Source organism: Alexandromys fortis, unplaced genomic scaffold (assembly GCF_014885135.2).
Source record: "Alexandromys fortis isolate MF-2015 unplaced genomic scaffold, M_Fortis_MF-2015_v1.1 scaffold_9, whole genome shotgun sequence".
In the NCBI taxonomy this organism is placed as follows: Eukaryota; Metazoa; Chordata; class Mammalia; order Rodentia; family Cricetidae; genus Alexandromys; species Alexandromys fortis.
In genome coordinates, this window is record NW_026067892.1 from 20,187,356 (window position 1) to 20,208,209 (window position 20,854).

Genomic DNA, 20,854 nt, shown 5'->3' on the forward strand with positions numbered 1-20,854 from the left:
ATAGATTCTCATGAGCTCAGACTAGGCTTGACCTTCCTGTGAACTTCTAATCCTTCTACCTCTACCTCCTGAGTGCTGGGATTACAGGTATGTGCTATCGTGCCCTATGTTTTGAGTCAGACACATTCTAGGCAAGTACTCTACCAACTGAGGGTATCCCAGCTCCCAGTGATCCTCATATTCACCCTATTTTTGTGCTGGCATTGAACCCAGGATTCACACATGCTAGGCAAGTGTTCTGCCGCCAAACTGGGTCACCATCCTTTTCTTCCTCTCTCGTCCAACTTCTCAGTAAGTTGCACAGGGTAGTCTCGAACTTGTGATCAGAGCCTCTCCAGTATCTGAGATTGCAGGCCTGTCCAACACAGGCCCAGCTTCCCACTGTGATTGAGTCCCTTCGACAGGACAGACATGAAAAGACTGTCTGCTGCTCGGCCACCTGAGTGGCAGACCTGAATGTAGACACTGCTCGAATAGATGTGACCGATGGGGACCTGTGGTGAGTGCCGAGGAGAATGTTGAACTCCTCGTGGTCCCTGGCTAAAAGATAGAGGACAGAACAAGTATAGTGTCAGGGACCAGGGTGGTGGGATCCCTGTTTGCAGCTATGTTGTGTCAATTGCCCTGTTCATACCACCGTGTATCTTGTCTTCCGTGTATCCGTGGCGGTGGCCTGCTCATGTCCCCTTACCCAGCTATCTCTGCAGTTCTTCTAGCCTCCTTATTTCGCAGTGACGCCCAATGATAGTTTATCACTTTTGTATAGCTGAGACCAAAATCCCCGAGGGAGGGCTGGGCAGACGGCCCAGTTGGTAAAATGCTGAATGGGCCCCCCCTCCAAGAAGTACGATGTGGTGGCCTGTACCTATACTTGTTATTGAATATTACTTTAACTAGGCAAAGATGTGTTGCATTTGTTTATTCTGAGGAATACGTTTGTGCTGCGGTCTAATAAAGACCTGAACAGCCAATAGCGAGGCAAGAGAAAGGGTAGGTTGTGCTGGTGGGCAGAGAGAGTAAATAAGAGGAGAAATCTAGGCTGGAGAGAAAGAAGAAGGAAGATGGAGAAAAGAGGAAAAGAGGAGAGAATGAGGGGCATGCCCAGGGCCAGAAGCCAGGCAGCTGTCGGTGAGTCAGGAGAAGGACAGCAAGAAATAAAAAAAAAAAAAAAACGTAAAAGGCCCCAAGGCAACCGGTCCTTAAGGAGGAACAGGCTTAAGCTACTAGACCTAGCCAGTAAAGAGCTAAACTGAGGTCAAGCATTCAAAACTAAGGCGTCTCCATTATTAGCTGATTGGTGTCCCAAAAGAAAACACCTGGTACTTGTAATCCCAGTACCGGGGACACAGAGACGAGAGGATCCTTGGGGCTCTTTGCCCTAACTGGTGAGTACCAGGTTTTTTGTTTGTTTGTTGTTTAAAACAGAGTTTCTCTGTTGCTTTGGAGCCTGTCCTGGAACTAGCTCTTGTAAACCAGGCTGACCTTGAACTCAAAGAGATCCTCTGCCTCTGCAGGAATTAAAGGCGCGCATGCACACACACACACACACACACACACACACGCACGCACCTTCTGAAAGAACAACTTAAAGGAGAAATGCTGCGTTTGGGTATTTTAGAGGTTCCTGTGCAGATTTGCTTGGTCCCATGTACTCGAGAAGAACATGGTGGTAGGTGTCTATGGCAGAGGCTTCTCACCTCGTAGTAACAGGAAGCAGAGAGCGAGGAAGGAACTGGGGATCAGGTATCATCACCAAGAGCATGCCCCCTAGTAGCCTACTTTCTCCAGCTTGGCCCCACTTCCCAAAGCTTCTATTACCTTCAAAAATGGTATGGTCAGCTGGGAACCAAGCTTTCAACCCGGGAATCTGTGGGGACATCTCATAGTCAATCCAGAGATGGCAGTTTGCTTCAGCCAGGGTAGCTGCAGGAGTTGTGGTATATGCAGGAAAGGCTTGACTCCAAGGTTTAATGGGAGGACTCTGTAAAGGGGACTAGCCAGAGACCAGCAGCCACAAGAAGACATCCCCAGCGTGAGCCATGGGGAAGAGGGATGTGTTGGTGATGGTCCTTGTGGCTGTGACAAGCCTGGTAAGGAGCAACTCCAGGAAGGAAGGGTTCAGTTGGGGCCATCCTAGGATACAGCCCACCGTGCTGGGGAAGTCGTGTCAGTAGGGGGTTAAGGCTGCTTCTCATATTGCAGCCATTGCTCACATCCACAGTTCGTACTCAGAGACGGACGCTGGTGCTCAGCTCCCTTTCTCTTTGCTAGTCAGTCTAGGGCCCCGACTCATGGAATGGTGCCGCCCCCAGTTAGAGTGGGCTCATCTCAATCCCATATAGAAACTCATAGACACGCCCAGAAGTCTGTCTCTTAGGTGATCCTAGATTCGAATTAACAATTGGGCTGGTTAGTTTTCTATCAGCTGGACACAGCTAGAATCATCTGGGAAGAGGCAACCTCAGTTGAGGGATCGCCTATGTCAGATACCAGTAGGCAAGTGTGTGGGGCAATTTCTTTTCTTCTTTTTTAATCTTTGTGGTCTATTTATTGTGTATATAGTATTCTGCCTGTATGCATGCCTGCAGGCCAGAAGAGGGCACTAGATCTCATTACAGATGGTTGTGAACCACCATGTAGTTGCTGGGAATTGAACTCGGGACCTTTAGAAGAGCAGACCATTGAGCCATCTCTCTAACCCCATTGGGGCCATTTCTTGATTAACGATTGGTATGGGAGAGCCCAGCCTATGGGTGGGTTGGGGTGGGGAGCTACCATTGGGCCTGGATTATATAAGAAAGCAAACTGACCCAGCCAGTAAGCATTCCTTCATGGTCTCTGCTTCAGTTCCTGTCTCCAGGTTCCTGATTGGGCGCATGGCTTAAAGAAACCTCAGAGGGAGTGGCCAGATGTGTCTGTGTCACATTAAGGGATGAAAACTAGCTTTGCTCTTGAAGAAGTTGACCGAGAGAGCCCAAGTTTGAATTCCCCACTTCTCTCTGTGGGCTGTCTGTGTCTGTAGTTGTGGTTGTTGGACTGTCTGGTATCTGGTGTGTGTCTGGTCAGGCCCTGGTCCCTATCTGTTGTTCCTGTGTATCTTGTGTCTTGTCTGTGACTACCTGGTGTGTATGAGACAGAGAGAGAGAGAGATCTGTGTCTTTCTCTGTGTCTCTCCCTAGCAAAGCCTTTTCCTCTGCATTTATTGAAGAATACAGAAGACATGGTGTGAAAATGAGGGATTCTTTACAGAGATCTTTAACAGAGCTTTACGAGGGAAACAGTTATTTCAGAGACCCAGAGCAGCACTCAAAACCATGTAGATGTTATCTACCTGTAGCCACGTGTCGCTTCCAACATTTGTGGGATACTTGTTATTTAAGGTTGCTTTTAATCTGTTGGCTGCTTTCAGCAAACGCTCAGCACAACACGCGCATACACGTGTGCTTTATTCTGGGTCGGGGCACAGAAGAGTACATAGCTTCAGCGTAAAGCCGTGCATGAGCTTAGATTGTAAAAGATGGTGGCATGGGCAATCAAGGCGTAGTAAGACTGGTTATGTGGTTCTCTTAAAAGCAGGTTAAACTTAAAACAAGCTGAGTGCACAGCAGGGCAGCGGGCTAACTGCATAGCTCTCAGGGCAGGTTATGAACTTGACTGCAAGGTCCAACCAAATTTCAGTCTCTTTAAAGGGAAGAGGTATTTTCAGTAAAATATATTGCCACACTCAAGTTCCTGCCCTGACTAACCTCAATGACTGTGATGGGGAAATATAAACCAAATAAACTCTTTCCTCCGCAGTTGTTCAAAGGCAGTAACAGAAACCCAACTAAGACAAGGATCAACCTTAACTATCACAAAGGAGATGACATCAGATCCCAGAAAGAACTAGAGCTTGGCCAGGCAGTGGTGTCGCACGCTTTTAATTCCAGCACTCGGAGGCAGAGGCAGGCAGATCTCTGTGAGTTCAAGGCCAGCCTGGTCTACAAGAGCTAGGTCCAGGACAGGTTCCAAAGCTACAGAGAAACCCTGCCTCAAAAAAATCAAAAATCAAAAAAAGAACTAGAGCTTGGAGGGTCCCCAGCAGGAGACACACAATGGGGATGGAACTACAGTGAGGAGTGGAGGGGTCAAAGGAGCCTACCCACCTGACCTTCATCCCCCATCCTGTCTTCTGCCAGGAATTTCCACTGGCCAGTTCTAGAAGCCAGTTAGCAAAGTGTCCCGGGCAGGTCCAAAAGAGCAGCCTCCCAACTGGAAGGTAGAAAAGGAGGAAGAGTCAAGCACACAGGGAGGCTGTCTGCATTTCCCATTCTGATTGTGTACAGTCAGCCATCAGCAATATGAGTGCTGACCACCAAGTTCTGATTCATGGTCTGATGGTCCAAGCATCAGCTAGAGATAGCCAATCACAGGACCACAAAACTTACAGTGAAGTTATAGCCAATGGGTTTGACTTTTTAGATGTCAACAAATGCTAACCATGAAATTGCCCAAACATGAAGTCCTACCTCTTTAAAGTACTAGAAATGGATATTTTTTTAACTTACACATTGGGCTGAAGACCTCACATTCTGGTTAAGAATATTACCGACAATATTCTAAATTGGAGAGGCTACTGAAGTTCATCCCATACATCCAGAGGGCTTGTGGGGACTGATTTCTTTGAAACAGAGTATCACTATGTAACCATGATTAACCTCAGTCTTACTGTGGTGGCTAGGCTGGCCTTGAATTTGTAGCAATTCTCTTGTCTCTGTCTCCCAAGTGTTGAATTACAGATGTTTGCCACTATGCCTAGTTCTATATGCTGGTTTAATCACTGGATCACTGTGTTGACAAGAATTTCAAGCTTGCATCTGGCCTCAGCAGTGCTCTGATTGATTGGTGATGTCTGCCATGAATATAGACATAGAAAATGGTGATATGTGTGCCAACCTGGCCCTAAACAATTATCTGACTTGGTTTTTACAAAGCCTCTATGCTTTGTCCTACTAGCCTGTGACTTCTTTCCCAACCCATCTCTCTTCTTGTCTTCCCTATATTGGATCGTATAATGGATCACACTGAGTGAGTTTAACCCAAACAGACATCTGGAACCACCTTGATCCTCTCTGGCTTCCATAACCAAGGTGCCTGATCATGCTCTTCTCTCTAGGCCACCACCCACGTGTATGTGACCATCGTGGACGAGAATGATAATGCTCCTGTGTTCCAGCAGCCACAGTATGAGGTGGTGCTGGATGAGGGCCCGGATACAGTCAACGCCAGCCTTATCACCGTCCAGGCACTGGACCTGGATGAGGGGCCGAATGGCACTGTCACCTATGCCATCGTAGGAGGCAACATCATCAATACCTTCCGGATCAACAGGCACACGGTCAGCAGCTGGGGGTGGGGTCCAGGAGGTTGCAAAGTCTCTCAGGGGCTTGGTGGGAATCTTGGTGATGTCATAGGGCATAAGGAGCAAAGATAGCCTAAGAGGAAATTGGAGTGCCCAGTGACAGAGTTACGGGGGCGGCGGGGGTAGGGGGGGGTGAGCTCTAGTGGATAGGATCTATCTGCCTTCAGTGGTGCTGTGATTGATTAGTGCTGTCTGTCACAGGCACAGCAATTATGGCTAGGATGTCAGGGTTTACTTGGTATAATCTCCAGTGGCCCAGGGTCATCACTCATCACCCCTCCCCTTGTACTTCCTGTGTCCCCAGGGTGTCATTACTGCTGCCAAGGAGCTAGACTATGAGATCAGTCATGGCCGCTACACCCTGATGGTCACTGCCACAGACCAGTGTCCCATCTTGTCCCACCGCCTCACCTCCACTACCACGGTATGTAGATGAAGTGCATCCTCAATGTGGAGATGAGGGAGAACAGAGAGGACCCGGGGGCTCCATGGCGGAAGGGGAAGGAGGAGAAATGCCCATTGGGAGGAAGTGCCTGAATGCAAGGGCTCCTGATCAGCTCAGCAGCCTATCCCCAGACTTGCTGTGTTACTGTGAGGTAGTCACTTAGCTTCTCTGTGACTGTGTCTAGCACATGAGTGAAAACACCTGCATGCCCTGCCCCCTTTATGGGAAAAGCGTGCCTTCTGGTCCAACTAGTAGTGACTCAGGTCCCTTCCCTGCTCTTCCACTTCCTGGCTTTGTGAACCTGGACAAATCTCTTAACCTCCCTGAGCTTCTGTTTCCTCATGAATGAAAACTGTGGTTCAGGATACAGGGGGAGCAAATGGAACCACGTGAGATGTCCAGAGTATAGGCCATGGTGGTAGTATCAATTGATCATGCTCATAAAGATACATATAAAGTAGAGATAGGAGAAGTACAGGTTCAAGACCAGCTCAGGCTATGTAGAAAGACTCTGTGCCTCCCCCCAAAAAAGGCCTGGGGTGAAGGTCAATGGTAGAGTACTTGCCTATCATGTGCAAGGTCGTGAGTTCGAGTCCCAGAACCACCACACACACACACACAAAGATAAGTGGTGACTTGAATTGGCGCCCACACGTGCACGGCTTAGCTGCCCTCCCACCCTGTGACACTCTACAGCACCCACCCATGGCCATGGGCACCAGATGGTACAGTTGCTGAGGTTCCCCAGGCATCTGGGGCCAATCCTGGCTAAGCTGCTTGCTGTCTCAGGTGCTTGTGAATGTGAATGACATCAATGACAACGTGCCCACTTTCCCTCGAGACTATGAAGGACCATTTGATGTCACCGAGGGCCAGCCAGGGCCCAGAGTGTGGACATTCCTGGCCCACGACCGGGACTCAGGTCCCAATGGGCAGGTGGAGTACAGTGTTGTGGATGGAGACCCTCTGGGTAAGTGGAGCCTATGCTGGGCAGTGGGGTGGGCATGACCTTCCTTCACCTGCTCAGGGCTGGGGTGAGGGAGTCCGCCGCACAGTTCACCAACCACCGTGTGACCTTCCCTCTCTGGGCCTCAGCTCCACATGCCTTAGTCACAGGGCTATGAGGAGAATGCCATGGCATGTGGGACGCAGGCTGGTAGCCTTGGAGAGTCCTAGCTCTCTCTAGGGAAACATCCAGGTGGAGGGAGGCAAGCCTCCTCGCCACATGTACCTCAGGACCCCAGGACCCAGGGTAATATATTTGGGGAGCACTGGGCTCCTCTGAATACCTACCTCTGTCACCCCACAAAAGCCTACACAGCTGGGCATGGTGACCCATGCTTTTAATTCCAGCACTCAGGAAGTAGAGGCAAGTGGATCTCTGTGAGTTCAAGACCAGCCAAGGTTACTCCGTGAGAAGCTGTCTTTAAAAACAAAAAAACCCCAAACCATAAAAACCAAAAGGCCTACACAGCTATCATGACTGCCAACCTGGCTCAGAGGCTGGAGCCTGGAAGAACACTCTCTCAAGACATTTTGTTAGCTAGAGCACAAATTTCAGGGGCTCGGGTAATCAATCCAAAAAAAAAAAAAAAAAAAAAAACCTCCATGGAAGGAGGGGGCCTCACTGTAGTGGGGAAGAGGCAGAAACTGTAGCAGTCTCTAGTCACCCACATGGGGTGCCAGACTGCCCATTCTTAAGACCCAAAGCAGATATCAAATATTTGTAAAATATCCTGCTTTCTAGTGGAGCATTCCAGGACTATTCATAAGGCCCTACTATGTGCTGGTCACATGCCAGGGGACACAGGAGAGAAATGAGCCAAGTGGGCAGGTGAGGAATAGACATTCAGAGAGAACAGCCAGCCCAAAGGCCCTGAGGTCCAAGCTTGCCTGGTAGGATGTTGGAATTGTAAAAAGGCTCTGTGTCTGGTGTGAACTTGAGCAAGAAGAGGAGGAGAAAGAAATGATGCCATCTTGACGACTTGGTATTTACAGAATGAGGTAGACGCTATGGTGCTTAAAGGGAGGGACGTGACTTGACTCAGGTGCTCTGTCTCTCTATCTCTATCTCTCTTCCCTCCCTCCCCCACCCCAGGACTCATCTTGGAAACTGAAATGTAGACTGACTCCAGCTCAAGCCTGTGTCCCGACAGCAGATAAAGGGGCACACCCAGGCCACTCAGCACAAAGGTCACTGCTGCCTGAGCCTGCAGGGCCTGCTCCCCACCCCCAGGTCCCCTACCCAATCTCTAGCCCACGTGTTTGTGGCTCTCAACTGACCTCCCCGCTTTCACTCCAAAATGTCCCAGGCATAGGAACCATGGTGAACTCCTTAAGACCGTTGTCAAGTCCTGTCCCTCCCATTCTCAAAGTCCCCGGGGTGTCTACCTCACTCGGGAAGTGCCAGGTCCTTCCAGTGGTCCCCAAAGCCATACAGACAGCATCTCCTCCCCCTCGTTCTCTTACTCAGACTCCCAGTAGACACAGTCTTTTCGCAGTTCCTCGAGCCTACCAGAGATGCTCAGACCTCAGGACCTTTGCACTCAAAATCCTCAGCAATTCTTGGGGAAAAAGAATTGGGAAACATGCCATCCCTACTTGAGCTTTGACCACCAACCCTTCCTCCCCCTTGAGACCTCCCAGTTACCTCTTTTGACCAAGCCATCCTAGGAGGCCTTGCCCACCTCTCTATCTTCCTTACAAGATTTTACTCCCCCAGAGAACATAGGACCTCCCTTTCAGGATCCCCCTCCTATATTAAGAGTTGCTTTGTTGCCAGCCCAACCCGAGAGGATGCCTATCTGGGAGCCCATTTTCCAGATGGGACAATCAAGGCAAACCTTGGGAAGAATCGGGCTGTAGCCCAGACACAACTGGGCAGAAGGTTGTGGCCTCCTGTCTCCCAGTGAGTGGGACTGAGGAGGAGGGGCGTGTCAGGAGTTCCAGCCAGGGCTAGTTGCTGAGGAGACTAATATCTAACTGTCTAGACTCCCACTACTACCCCAGGTCTGCTCCCCCAAGCCTTCCAGGGTGATCATGTCTCCCCTGTCTTTGCCATTGTGAAGGGAAGCCATTTGCCAGCACATAGCAGGGTGTCAACAGGGCTGGGAAACCCCAAGAAAGGGAATCCCCATGCTTTGGAGAGCTTGGAGCCAAGAGCACAGGAAATCCTGCTTCTACAGCTTCCTCACCCTTAGGCAGGAGTGGAGCCAGGGAACCTGGGAGTGGAAGAACTGGTGGGAAATCCCAGCTGTAGGTGGGCATCGGGGCTGTTGTGGCAGCAGCTGGGGACAGGTGGCAGAGCTCAGGACTGGTGTCAGTGCCCTAGGTCGTGAGAGATAGGCCAAAAAAAAAAAAAAAAAAAGCCACCAGAATGCTTAGGCCTCTATCTTTGCCAAGCCATGATCTCTACTGTGGGCCTGGGCCCCAAGTGCCAAGAGGAAGAGAAAAGGCTGAGTGGTGGGTCATACCCTGTATTACAGCATTGAGGCAGGGGGTTGCCACCAATTCCAAGTAAACCTGGGTTATAGCATGAGACCCTGTTTCAAGGAAAAGGCAAAAGGAAGGGGAATGGTTTTCTCCCCAGCTCAGTTCCTAGAAGCATGTACAGAGGAGAAATGACCCATTCCTCGGGTTCTCACCAGAGCCCCAGCCCCTTCTCCATTTCCACAGAGGCGCCCACTTCCTCCACTGGCTCCCTCCAGTCCTCACATCCCTGTCCCCCCACCCCACTCTCTCTCAAACTTTTAGTCCTGAGGCGTGTTATGCACAAAGCCCTCCGAGTCCTAGCGGACTCAAACCTCAGTTCTGCTGGTCCTCATGCTTGTGTGGCAAGTGCTCCAACTTCTCAGCCATTTGTCCCTACCCCAAGGGAGGAAATGTGGTCACAGAACAAAAACCTGTAGCAAAAGGAAAGAGATTTCTAGGAAGAGGCAAAGAGCCAGCTCTGCAATACTGATGATGCTTTTTGCATAAAGCAAAGGGCAGGTCACTGTGCTCTTCTTTGGTCCCCGAGTGTCGGCCCACCTAGACACTTGTGTGACGTTCTGCTGTGACACAGCCCAGGCCTCCAGACGCCATTACAGCTCACCTTGGGCTTTTTTTTCCTAACCTGTCTAGAATACACTTTCCAAAGTGCTTAAAATACCCTTGTGAGTTTCTGACCACAAGGAGTCAGGAAGAGTGTGTTGCATAGGATGGAAGCCCAGTAAGCCAGAGGTGGTGGCACATTCCCGGAATCCCAGCACTTGGGACGTAGAAGCATAAGGGTCAGAAGTTCAGGGTCAGCCTGGACTACGTGAAACTTTGCCTCAAAACAGAGAAAAACAAAGACATTCCACCCCTGCTTTTCAACATAACTATCACACCTGGGTCACCCTCTGACCAGCTCGAGGCCAGGGAGGGAAGCTGATTGGTCAGCAATTACATACACATGTGGTATCAGGGCCACGCTCCCATTATGCCCATACGGGGCCCCAGGAGGGCGCATACCTCAGCTGGCCCTGGCATTTGTGAGGCAGGCTGGCTGGAGGAAGGGGGATCTCTGTCAGAACCAGCTAACGTAGGCCTGTTCTGGTGGCTCCCAGGGGAGTTCGTGATTTCTCCCGTGGAGGGTGTGCTGAGGGTTCGAAAGGATGTAGAACTGGACCGGGAGACCATTGCCTTCTACAACCTGACCATCTGTGCCCGAGACAGAGGGGTACCGCCTCTCAGCTCCACGGTGAGTCTGGCCCAGCTCCATGGCATCCATTGTTGTACACTGAATGCCCGAAAGCTGTCACCCTTGGCCCCACGAAACCAGAAGCGCCTTAGTCTTGGGGACCTTGGCTCTCCAGGATTCTCCCCTCTAATCCCCTCTCAAGAGATTGTTTTTCCTGTTAGACCTCTGGCCCCGATCCCAACCTGACACTGTGTACATTCTCCTCCCCTTCTGCTCAACTGTTTTTCTTCCTCCATCTTCCCCTCCCTCCACAACCTTCCTCTCTCGATGGATGTCTTTGCTACATTTCCTCTGTCTCTGTCCCCTCTTCCTCTGCTGTCACTCCACCCCTGACTCTTCCTCCCCCAGATGCTGGTGGGAATCCGCGTGCTGGACATCAACGACAACGACCCGGTGCTGCTGAACCTTCCCATGAACGTCACCATCAGCGAGAACAGCCCTGTCTCGAGCTTCGTCGCCCACATCCTGGCCAGTGATGCCGACAGCGGCTGCAATGCCCTCCTCACCTTCAACATCACTGCTGGCAACCGAGAGCGGGCCTTCTTCATCAATGCCACGGTAGGGTCGGGACCTGCCCCGGGGCCCCCAAGTACTTCCTACAAAAGGCTCATGGAGGAGTTCGGGGTTCCAGACCCCAGAGCCGGAGCAGCCGTAGTTCTAAAGGGAAGAGGGCAGCCATGAGTGGTGGTAGTGCACACCCAAATCCTGGCCAGCTTTGCCAGGCTGAGCAGGAGGATTGCTGTGAGTTCAAGGCTAGTCTGGGATTCATAAGAACCCTGACTCAAAAAGCAAGCCTCCACTTGGTGTGGTGGTGCATCTATAATCCTAGCACCTGGGGAATAGCAGCAAGGAGATCAGGAGTTCAGGGTCATCCTGGCTCCATTTGAGTTTGAAGTCAGTCTGTGCTATAAGAAACCCTGCCTAAATAAATAAGACAACAAAGAATGATGAAAAATCTGCTCAAAATAAGTCAACTCAAGCTGGGCTGTGGTGGCGCACGCCTTTAATCCCAGCACTCGGGAGGCAGAGGCAGGCAGATCTCTGTGAGTTCAAGACCAGTCTGGTCTACAGGAGCTAGTTCCAGGACATGTTCCAAAGCAACACAGAAGAAACCCTGTCTCAAAAAAAAAAAAAAAAAAAAAAAAAAAAGTCAACTCTTAGAGCCAGCTCAGGTTGTGGGAATTCCAGCCAGCAGAGGCGCCATCCGCACTCATTAAACAGCTCAAGGGAGGAGGCATTAGAACTGAATTGGCCTCAGCTTTGTCAACAAGGCGGTCATTTGGTTGTAGCTGTGTTCACGGGCACCAGGGAGGCTCTCCTGTGGCCACCAGCCCACAGTTGCCCTGACCCAGCACTGCTCATGTGGAGTGTGGTGCACAATCCAGGAACCCAGTGTAAGACAGCAGCCCCCTTTGGCTTTGGTGGACAGCTGTTTTCTGATGTCCATCAGCCACCACCCCCAAAGGCGGCTTCTGGGCACACGTGAACCCTAAACTGTAATTACTTACCAGTAATTCAGGCCAGTTCACCGTTCACCTGAATTTCTTTCCTGGCCTTTTGGAGTGTGTGTAGGCTGTTGACACCTAGGGTCCTTGGAAGGTCCCCTCTTTGGGGATGTCAAGAACTTGGTATCACTGACCTACCCTCACCCTGGAAAGATCCTCGTACCCTCCTGTGGCCCTTATCTGCTAGGCACTGTGGGGAAAGTACTCCCAGCCACCTAGGAACTGTGGGCAGAGCATGGACTTCTGGGGGAATGCAGGGAGTTGCCAGCTAATCTAACCAGCCAGCGCATCCCAGACAGGGATTGTCACTGTCAACCGGCCCCTGGACCGAGAGCGCATCCCAGAGTACAGACTGACAGTTTCTGTGAAGGACAACCCGGAGAACCCACGCATAGCCAGAAAGGTAAGGCTGCGAGAGCCTGAGGGTGGAGGGGGTGAGAGATAGAAGGAGAGAGAGGAGAGAGGGAGGGAGGGGGAAGGTAGAGGGAGAGAAAGGGGGAAGGCAGAGTGTGTGAGAGAGTTGTAAGAACAAGAGGCCCCTCTCCCTTGGAGAGAGGGTGGCAGCCTGCCAGAGGCTTAAAAGCACACATCTGCCTTAGCAAACCCTGGCTCAGATCTGAGTCCTCCTATCCACAGGTATGTGCTTGAGCCAGTTCATTTTTCTCAGACTCCCTTTTGTCTTCAATGCTGTGTCCCTGAGTCCTCGGTACAGAGCCTGGTCCAGGGCCAACACTCAGCGAATGTCAGATGACACATCTTCCCCAAACCACAGATGGATGTGCATGCCCATGGGATTCAGACCTGCACTTAAAGATTCTAAGTGGGGGGTGGAGTATGGGGCTACATGGTCCTTCAGATGCTAAGGCACAGTCCCTTTACTGAAAGTCAGTGGGAGCTACCTGACAGGCCCTTGCAGGTTTGAGCTGGCCTATTCTTACTACCCATGGTGTTAGGAGAGTCCTGCGACTGTTTCCTTGGCTCTGCTTCTGACCAGCTAGGTGGCTCTGTTGGGACACTGCTTCCTCAGTACCTCAGTTTCCCCATCTGGTTTATGTACTAGAGCACAAACAACTTACCAGTGGCTACACCGAAAAAAAACACTCCCACCTCTGGCAACAATCCCCTGTGAGCTCCTCTCTTGTCCATGAAAGGATGCTTGATATATATCATGAAGAGATGTCATTTAGTCACTTCCGTATCTGTGGAGATGATCATATGACTTCTCTGGCTCTGAGTCCATTCATGTGATGGATTGCATTTGTGGGTTAATATATGTTGAACCATCCTGTCATCTCTGGAAGGAAACCAACTTGATCGTGTTGATCATTGTGAATGTTTCTTTTATTTAGGTTTGCAAGTGTTTTGTTGAAGTTTGCATTTGTATTCCATAAAGAGATTGGTCTGTAGGTTGTTCCTGTTGAAAAGGGTTCCCTGCTAACACAGAAAACTGTCGCGGTGGCGGCCATCTCAGGGAGCCCTTTCTTCTACGATCCCTAGTGTCAGTTCCGTAAATCTCGCGGATTGATCTGCCGTGTCCACAGTGTCCGTGGCGGGGGTGGCAATTGTGTTGGTTGTGGTTAGGGTAGTTGTTTGGGGGAGATAATTAAGTGGACTATGGAGACAGGAGAATCAGCTGGCAGAGTGATCAGCTATTCCTGTCTCTTTTGGTTCCCTAAATATAATGAGTTGCTTGTCCAATGTGGCTTCCAAGCTGCCATCTTTCCCTGAAGTCTGTCACAGAGCTTCAAAGCAAGGGTTACTTTCTCTGTGCCCTCCCCCTGGCACTCCTGAATCATATTCAGGGACCCCAGAGGATACAAGTCTGAGGCACAGCTTGACACGAGAGCATGGGTAAACTTGGGCCAACATCAGGTAGATGTGAAGGTCTGAAAGCCGGGGCTCGCCATCCAACCTAAAATTCTCATCAGCAGGCAGTGTAGGTGGCTAAGGACCTTCCTCACCCACACTGGCCCACAACCACACACCATTCCCATAAACAAATTAAGATTCTTACTGATCAGAGTAGGAAGTGGAGACGGGCCAATCAGGGGAAGGCATCTTGCCAGGATCACCCAGTGAGCTGCCAGCAAAGAGAAGACTAGAACTCTACATCCCTGCTTGACACTTTTTCAATCCCCCATCTCTCAGCACGGTCCCTGTCCACAGCACAGCATTCATCCTCTCCTGCTCTGCCCATCACAGGATTTTGACTTATTGCTGGTCCGTCTGGCCGACGAGAATGACAATCACCCCCTCTTCACGGAGGGCACGTACCAGGCAGAGGTGATGGAGAACTCTCCTGCCGGTAGGTGCTGGGCCCGCCCGGGCACTCTTACTGTACAAGCAGATGCCACTGGGACCATGGGAGCTGAGGATGCACTGTGTGCCGGGGGTCAGAGCTGGACATAGAACTCTGGGAGTGCAGGAGGGTGCCAGAGGGGAGGATGCAGCTCCAAGGCTCCGGGGCTGGGGCTGCTAACGAGGCCACAGGTCTGTTTGGGAGAGATAAGAGTAGTCATTGATATTGATCACCCTGGGGTGACCTGAAAGCAGCCTCGCTATCCCTCAGAGAGAGGAATCCAAGGTGAAAAGGATGCCGAGGACTGATGAACCCACCTTTCCTGTTCCCCAGTCCTGTAGGGTAGAAACCCTGGAATTGGGCATCAGAAATGGGCTCAAGGATCCTAGCTAGTCAGCATAGCCCTTACCGTCTACACAGCGCTAGCTAACCTTGTCTCCCTTTGATGCCGCCAGGAGATCCTCTTATCCTTCTCTACCCCCACCCCAGACCTTGATTTTGAATTAGGAAGAGAGATAAGTGAGATAGTACTGTCTCTGAGTGGACGTCACCTCTGTGTGGACATGGCTTCTAAATCTGCTGGTGTGCATGTCCACACATTTACCAGTATGCTGCCACCTCAAGGCATGTGTGTGGAGTTACATGTGGGCACAGACACATGTAGGCATGTGGGTGGCCCTATGATGTACTAGTGGCAAGTGTGCCTACCAGGAGAGACAGACAAGGGCACAACCAGGGGCATCCTAAGCTTGGATGTTCTCAGTGTCCATGTAATCACTCCCACATGAACTCAGAGGCCCACATACTGTGTGTGTATAGCCATGTACAGTCTGACCTTGTAATAGAGCAACATCTGCTTGCATGTGGACAGACAAGACTCACACATGGAGGGGACACCAGGGAGCCCCCTAGATCCTCCAGTGGAGTGGCCAGCCTCAAAGGCTGCTGGGAAGTAGGCATGGCTCCAGGCAGGCCAGAGGAGCTTGCTCACCGCTCTTGTGTTTTCTCCCCAGCAGAGCTTTGAGGCCGCTCCCAGGCATCTGCGTTCAGTCTGCCAAGGCTGCCGCAGGCCCGCCCCAGGGCCTCCCTACCCGCTCCCCACCCACCTCCCCTCCTTCCCCTCTCATCCATTGTCAGCCATGGTCATGGGGGACACGGACAGGGAGGGGGGAGGGCAGGGACCAGGCTGGCTTGTGGTGACTCCTCCCCTCTGGCTCAGGGACACCCCTCACGGTGCTCAATGGGCCTATCCTGGCCCTGGATGCTGACGAGGATATATACGCCATAGTCACTTACCAGCTGCTGGGTGCTCACAGTGACCTCTTTGATATCCACAACAGCACAGGTGAGGACTGAGCTGAAGCTTACCAGTCAACCCTGGGGTGGGACTGGCCCATCCCTGGGCCTGGGACAGCAGTTCTCAACCTGTGGGTTGAGATCCCTTTGGGGGTGAACCACCCTTTCACAGGGATCACCCAAGACCATTGGAAAACACAGATATTTACATTACAATTGATAACAGTAGCAAAATGACGCTTAGGAAGTAGCAACGAAAATAATTTTATGGTTAGGGCTCACCACAATATGAGGAACTGTTTGAAAGGGTCATAGCATTAGGAAGATTGAGAACCTCTGTTCTTGGGCTCTTCCTTAGTATGGACCCTGTTCCTCATAGCCCACAACCCACACTGCAACCGGATGGAGACTCCCACAGGAGTCTCAGTGGGAGAACCCAAGAAGAAGCGTGGAGGCAACTTTAGGGACCTCTTGCTGCATAGACTCTTGGCCTGGGCAAACAACCCCTATCTTCTCTCTTTATGCCCTGTGTCCTGGACAGAAACACCCCCTGATCAGCCAGAAATAGCCAAAGTAGTAACTCCTGTTCTCATACCAGAGAGCTGCTCCCCAGAGCCATGTCCCGACAGTTTGGTCAGGACAGGAGGCAGCATGTCTGTCTGTCTATGGACCGTGTCCCTATGGAGCTGTCTCTCTATGGGCAGGTCAATCCTCTGCCCTGGTCACTCCCAGCAGACTGAGAACTGCAGAGGCCACCAAGGAGGGACAGCCATGGCAAACATGGGTGCCCCCTGGATGTGGATAACTGAGTCTTCAGGAAATAAAGTCACCGTGTCTTTCCTCTCTGGCCCTGCTATGGTGTCTCTTCTCTTTACCCGCTGTGTCCCTTACCCTGTGCATCTCCCTGGCTGGTGGTCCTGGGTACCAGGCGTGGTGACGGTGAGGTCTGGGGTCGTCATTGACCGGGAGGCCTTCTCACCCCCGCTCCTGGAGCTGCTGCTGTTAGCTGAGGATGTTGGACTACTCAACGGCACCGCCTACCTGCTCGTCACTATCCTGGATGACAATGACAACTGGCCCACCTTCAGTCCCGCCGCTTACACTGTCCACCTACTGGAGAACTGCCCTCCAGGTACTGCCAGGGTCTGATTGGCAGGGGTGTGGGTTTAGAGCCTCAGGTGAGCACAAGTGAGATCACGTGGTGATGGGATTACAAGGTGGTGCTCATCAAAGCCTGTGTTTTAAACCAGCATAGATGCAGAAGCATTCTCTTCATAATCTAGTTTAATGGGAGGAAGGGGAGATGTTTGGATCTAGATGTTGCCTGGAATAATATGAACATTCTGAAACATGAGGCCGCCACTGCGATATGTGCTGTCAAGACTGGTGAGGAGAGGCCTCTTTTGCAGCATCATTAAAGGGTTCTGGGCTATGGAGAGATGGCTCCAGGGATAAGGATGCCTGCTCATCAAACATGAAGATCTGAGTTCAAATCCCACACCCACAAACAACACTGGGTATGGTTGTGGGTACACACCTATGGGGGTGGACTCAGGAGGATCACTGGAGCTTAGTGGGTACCAGTCTAGTTCCAGGTTCAGTGAGAGACCCTGTCTCAAAGAAATAAGGTAGAGATTGATGGAAGAAGATGCCTGGCATCCTCCCATGTGTGCACAGGCATGTACGTATGCATGCATGTACACCACACAATGAGCAAAAGGCCCTGATCTTTCTAGAAGAGGCCCCAATGCTCACCTACTCCCCGATTCCTTCCCACAGGATTCTCAGTCCTACAAGTCACAGCCACAGATGAGGACAGTGGCCTCAACGGGGAGCTGGTCTACCGAATAGAAGCTGGGGCTCAGGACCGCTTCCTCATCCACCCAGCCACTGGAGTCATCCGTGTTGGCAATGCCACCATCGACAGAGAAGAACAGGAGTCCTACAGGTTGACAGTGGTGGCCACCGACCGGGGCACTGTCCCCCTGTCAGGCACGGCCATCGTCACTGTTCTGATTGATGACATCAATGACTCCCGCCCCGAATTCCTCAACCCCATCCAGACAGTGAGTGTGCTGGAATCGGCAGAGCCAGGCACCGTCATTGCCAACGTCACTGCTATCGACCTTGACCTCAACCCCAGACTGGAGTACCACATCATCAGCATTGTGGCTAAGGACGACACTGACCGCCTGGTGCCTGACCAGGAAGATGCTTTTGCCGTGAATATCAATACAGGTACGAGAATGGTGTTAGCTCTCCTGACCCGGACCCAGAATCCTAGCTCCCTCCCTCCCTGTCTCCCTCCCCTCCCCTTCTCTTTCTTTGCCATTCCCTTTGTGCTCTTGTCTTTTTCTCCACCCCTCTTCCTTTCCTTGCTCCTCTGCTGCCTCCCTCCCTCTTGCCCCTGCCTTCCGTCTCCTTGACAAGCTGCTCAGCCCTTTCTGGCTCCTTCACCCTACAGTGTTGCCGTGGTGCCCATGTCCCCACATCCGTGCTGGCATTTGCTATTACAGAGTTGCAGTGTTTGTAGTTCAAATGGAAAACAGTAATAGCACATATTTCCTTAATAAGGAGATTTGGCCAAACACCTTTGATTGGTGCATTTAAATCTTCTATAAGTTATGTCTGTGCCCTTATCTTCCATTATCATAAGAACAGAATCATGATTTTATCTTTTGTGGTCTATCCAGCTTACTATAATTTTGACAGTTTGCTGTTTGTCCAACAGTTGAGCGGTTTTGGTCCTCTGGGGAGTCAGGGAAGGGCATGAGTCTTATATGGGGTGTCATAAAAATTAGCATGGCAGTGACGAAATGCTAAAAATCATTGTTACTGGGAGAAATGTATAGGGAGGCGACACAAGTGTCCCATAGATAGCGAGTAGACATCAGTGTGCTGTTGCCGTGATGGTGATGTGGGGACACTGGTATTCCTGCACTGCTGTAGGGTACAGACCAGGGTCCCCATCAGGCAGCAATCAAACACGAAGTACGTTCAGACCCCAGGACCTAGCAGCACAGAGGGGGAAGAGTGGTGAGCTCACACCATGGGATACCAGGCGGCAGCAGACATTGGCTGGGCACACAGCAATGGGGATGAAAGGGTGTCTTTGTTATAGGTGCTTGCTGTAAAGATTTTAAAAAGAGGGTGAGCTACATACCACGGCAGCATTTGTGTAGCTGGAAGGGACAAAATGGTTCCCAGGAATACTTTATCTTAGAGATGGGGTCTCATGCAGCCTAGGCTGGCCTCGAACTTGTAATATGGACCAAAACGACCTAGAACTTTGACCCTCTTTCTTCTACCTCCCAAGAGATGACTGTTGTACAGAGAACTGGAGGGGTCAAACCCAGGGCCTCCTGCATGCTGGGCCAGTACCCTCCAACTGAGCTACACCATCAGTCTCAATACACATAGACCACATGCACACTCTGCCTGAGAGAGGAGGGGTGTGAGGGAATTGGGGGGGGTATGAAAAACAAAAAAAATGCCCACAGTCAGAGCATGCCATGGGGCAGAGTAGGATCAATCTCACCTGTATTTTCAGCCCAAAAGAAAAAAAGAAAAAAGGGGGGGAGGGAGTATAACCCTTGAAGCCCAGGAAGAAGTTGCTAAAATATGTAGTATCCTGTGCTAGCCTGGGCCAGGTCAAAGCGGTTCCCAGCTGGTCTGTCAGGACCATGGAGAGCCACCCAACCCCTGCTTCCCTGGATAGCATGCTCCCCCAACTTTTCTCTGCCTTGTTCCCGCTACCTCCCACTGATTCTTTTTCTCTCTATTTTTTCTTTCCAGTGTCTTCTCTGTCCACCTTCCTCATGGCCCCCAGTCCCCCCTTGCTCGGCTTCCCTACCCTTTCTTCCCAGATCCTCCAACCCCTCCACTTCAGCTGGGTTCTCACCCCTTCCCCTCTACCCCTTCTCCCATCCTAGCTTCTCCTGCCCTGGCCAGTTCTAAGTCCCACAGCCACCGCCCCACCCCACACCCTGCCCCGTCCCTCCTTGCTGCACCCTGAACTAACCAATGTTAACCCTCTCTTTCTCCCTCACGGCTGGCAGGCCTACAGGTTTGAGCTCTGTTCTGTCATTTCCCACCTCATCTCCTCTCTGCTTCACCCCCACTGCCTTCCTCCATGCCTCATACCCCACCCTTCCTGCCCTGGGGGCCGGCCCAGGCCGTGCCCAGCCTTTGCAGACTGAACGCAGCTGCCCTCTCCCCAACCTCGCTCCCCAGCCCGGGGGACGGGGAGCGAGAGTAGGAAGAGGAGGAGGAGGAGGCGGCCACCCAGGGTAAGTGACCACCCATGGCTGGGGACCTGTGGAGGACAGCAACCCAGCAGGGGGTCTGCCAAGGGGGAAGGGTATCATAAGACCCTGCTAGCTAAGAGGAGAGGAGATCTTGGTCTAGGGCCTGTGAGGGGAAACTAGAGGAGCCACTCAGGCCCCAACAGATGGACTGTCCAGCAAAACCAGAACTTCTGGAGTTTCTCTCTGGTTTATGGAGCAGCTGGGGACGCAGGGAAGAGAAGGAACCTGTTGTCATCAACATAGACTGCTATTTCTGTCCTGTAATAAGCACCATGTCACATTCTGCTTAGGACAAAGGGGCATGCCTAGGGTCTCTAGCCTGTCCCCACAGGGTAGTTGTCCTTGTTCCAGATGCCAGGAGATCTTCCTTGGAATATAAGCATTTGTGAAACTGTGACATAGAGCATAAAATCTTTTTTTTTTTCTGATACTGACTATTGACCAGACCTTTCCTATGTATGCTAGGCAAGCTAAGCAAGTGCTCCATCACTAAACTGTATTCCCAGCCCTGATATTTAACATTTTTTTATTTTAAGATATTTTAAGATAAGTTATCTTGGACTTCTGTTTCATTTTTTTTAAATTAATGACTCGATTTCTTAATTTGTTACTTAAATTTTTATTTTATGTGCACTGGTGTTTTGCCTGCTTATGTGTCTGTGCACTGAGTGCATGTAATATCCATGGAGACCAGAAGAGGATGTTGGATCCCCTGAAACTGGAGTTACATATGCTTGTGAGCCACCATGTGTGTGCTGGGACTAAAACCCGGGTCCTCTGGACGAGCAGCCAGTGCTCTTAACTGATGAGCCACCTCTCCAGCCCCCTATTTTTACTCTGTTGAGTAGCTGGTATTACAGGCATGCACCACCATGCTC

The 20,854-nt window shown here is 51.2% G+C and overlaps 1 protein-coding gene across 2 annotated transcripts in view; it reads left to right on the plus strand.

The window, feature by feature from the left end:
* Positions 1-20,854, plus strand: part of LOC126498939 (cadherin-23) — a 71,232-nt gene that overhangs the window by 33,279 nt on the left and 17,099 nt on the right. For both annotated transcript variants that reach the window (XM_050137953.1, XM_050137946.1), the window contains 10 exons: positions 5,156-5,377; positions 5,706-5,825; positions 6,636-6,816; positions 10,436-10,569; positions 10,918-11,127; positions 12,370-12,477; positions 14,277-14,379; positions 15,593-15,718; positions 16,598-16,801; positions 17,449-17,907. In XM_050137953.1, coding sequence (XP_049993910.1) covers positions 5,156-5,377; positions 5,706-5,825; positions 6,636-6,816; positions 10,436-10,569; positions 10,918-11,127; positions 12,370-12,477; positions 14,277-14,379; positions 15,593-15,718; positions 16,598-16,801; positions 17,449-17,907 — 1,867 coding nt within the window. The remainder of the gene's footprint in view (positions 1-5,155; positions 5,378-5,705; positions 5,826-6,635; positions 6,817-10,435; positions 10,570-10,917; positions 11,128-12,369; positions 12,478-14,276; positions 14,380-15,592; positions 15,719-16,597; positions 16,802-17,448; positions 17,908-20,854) is intronic.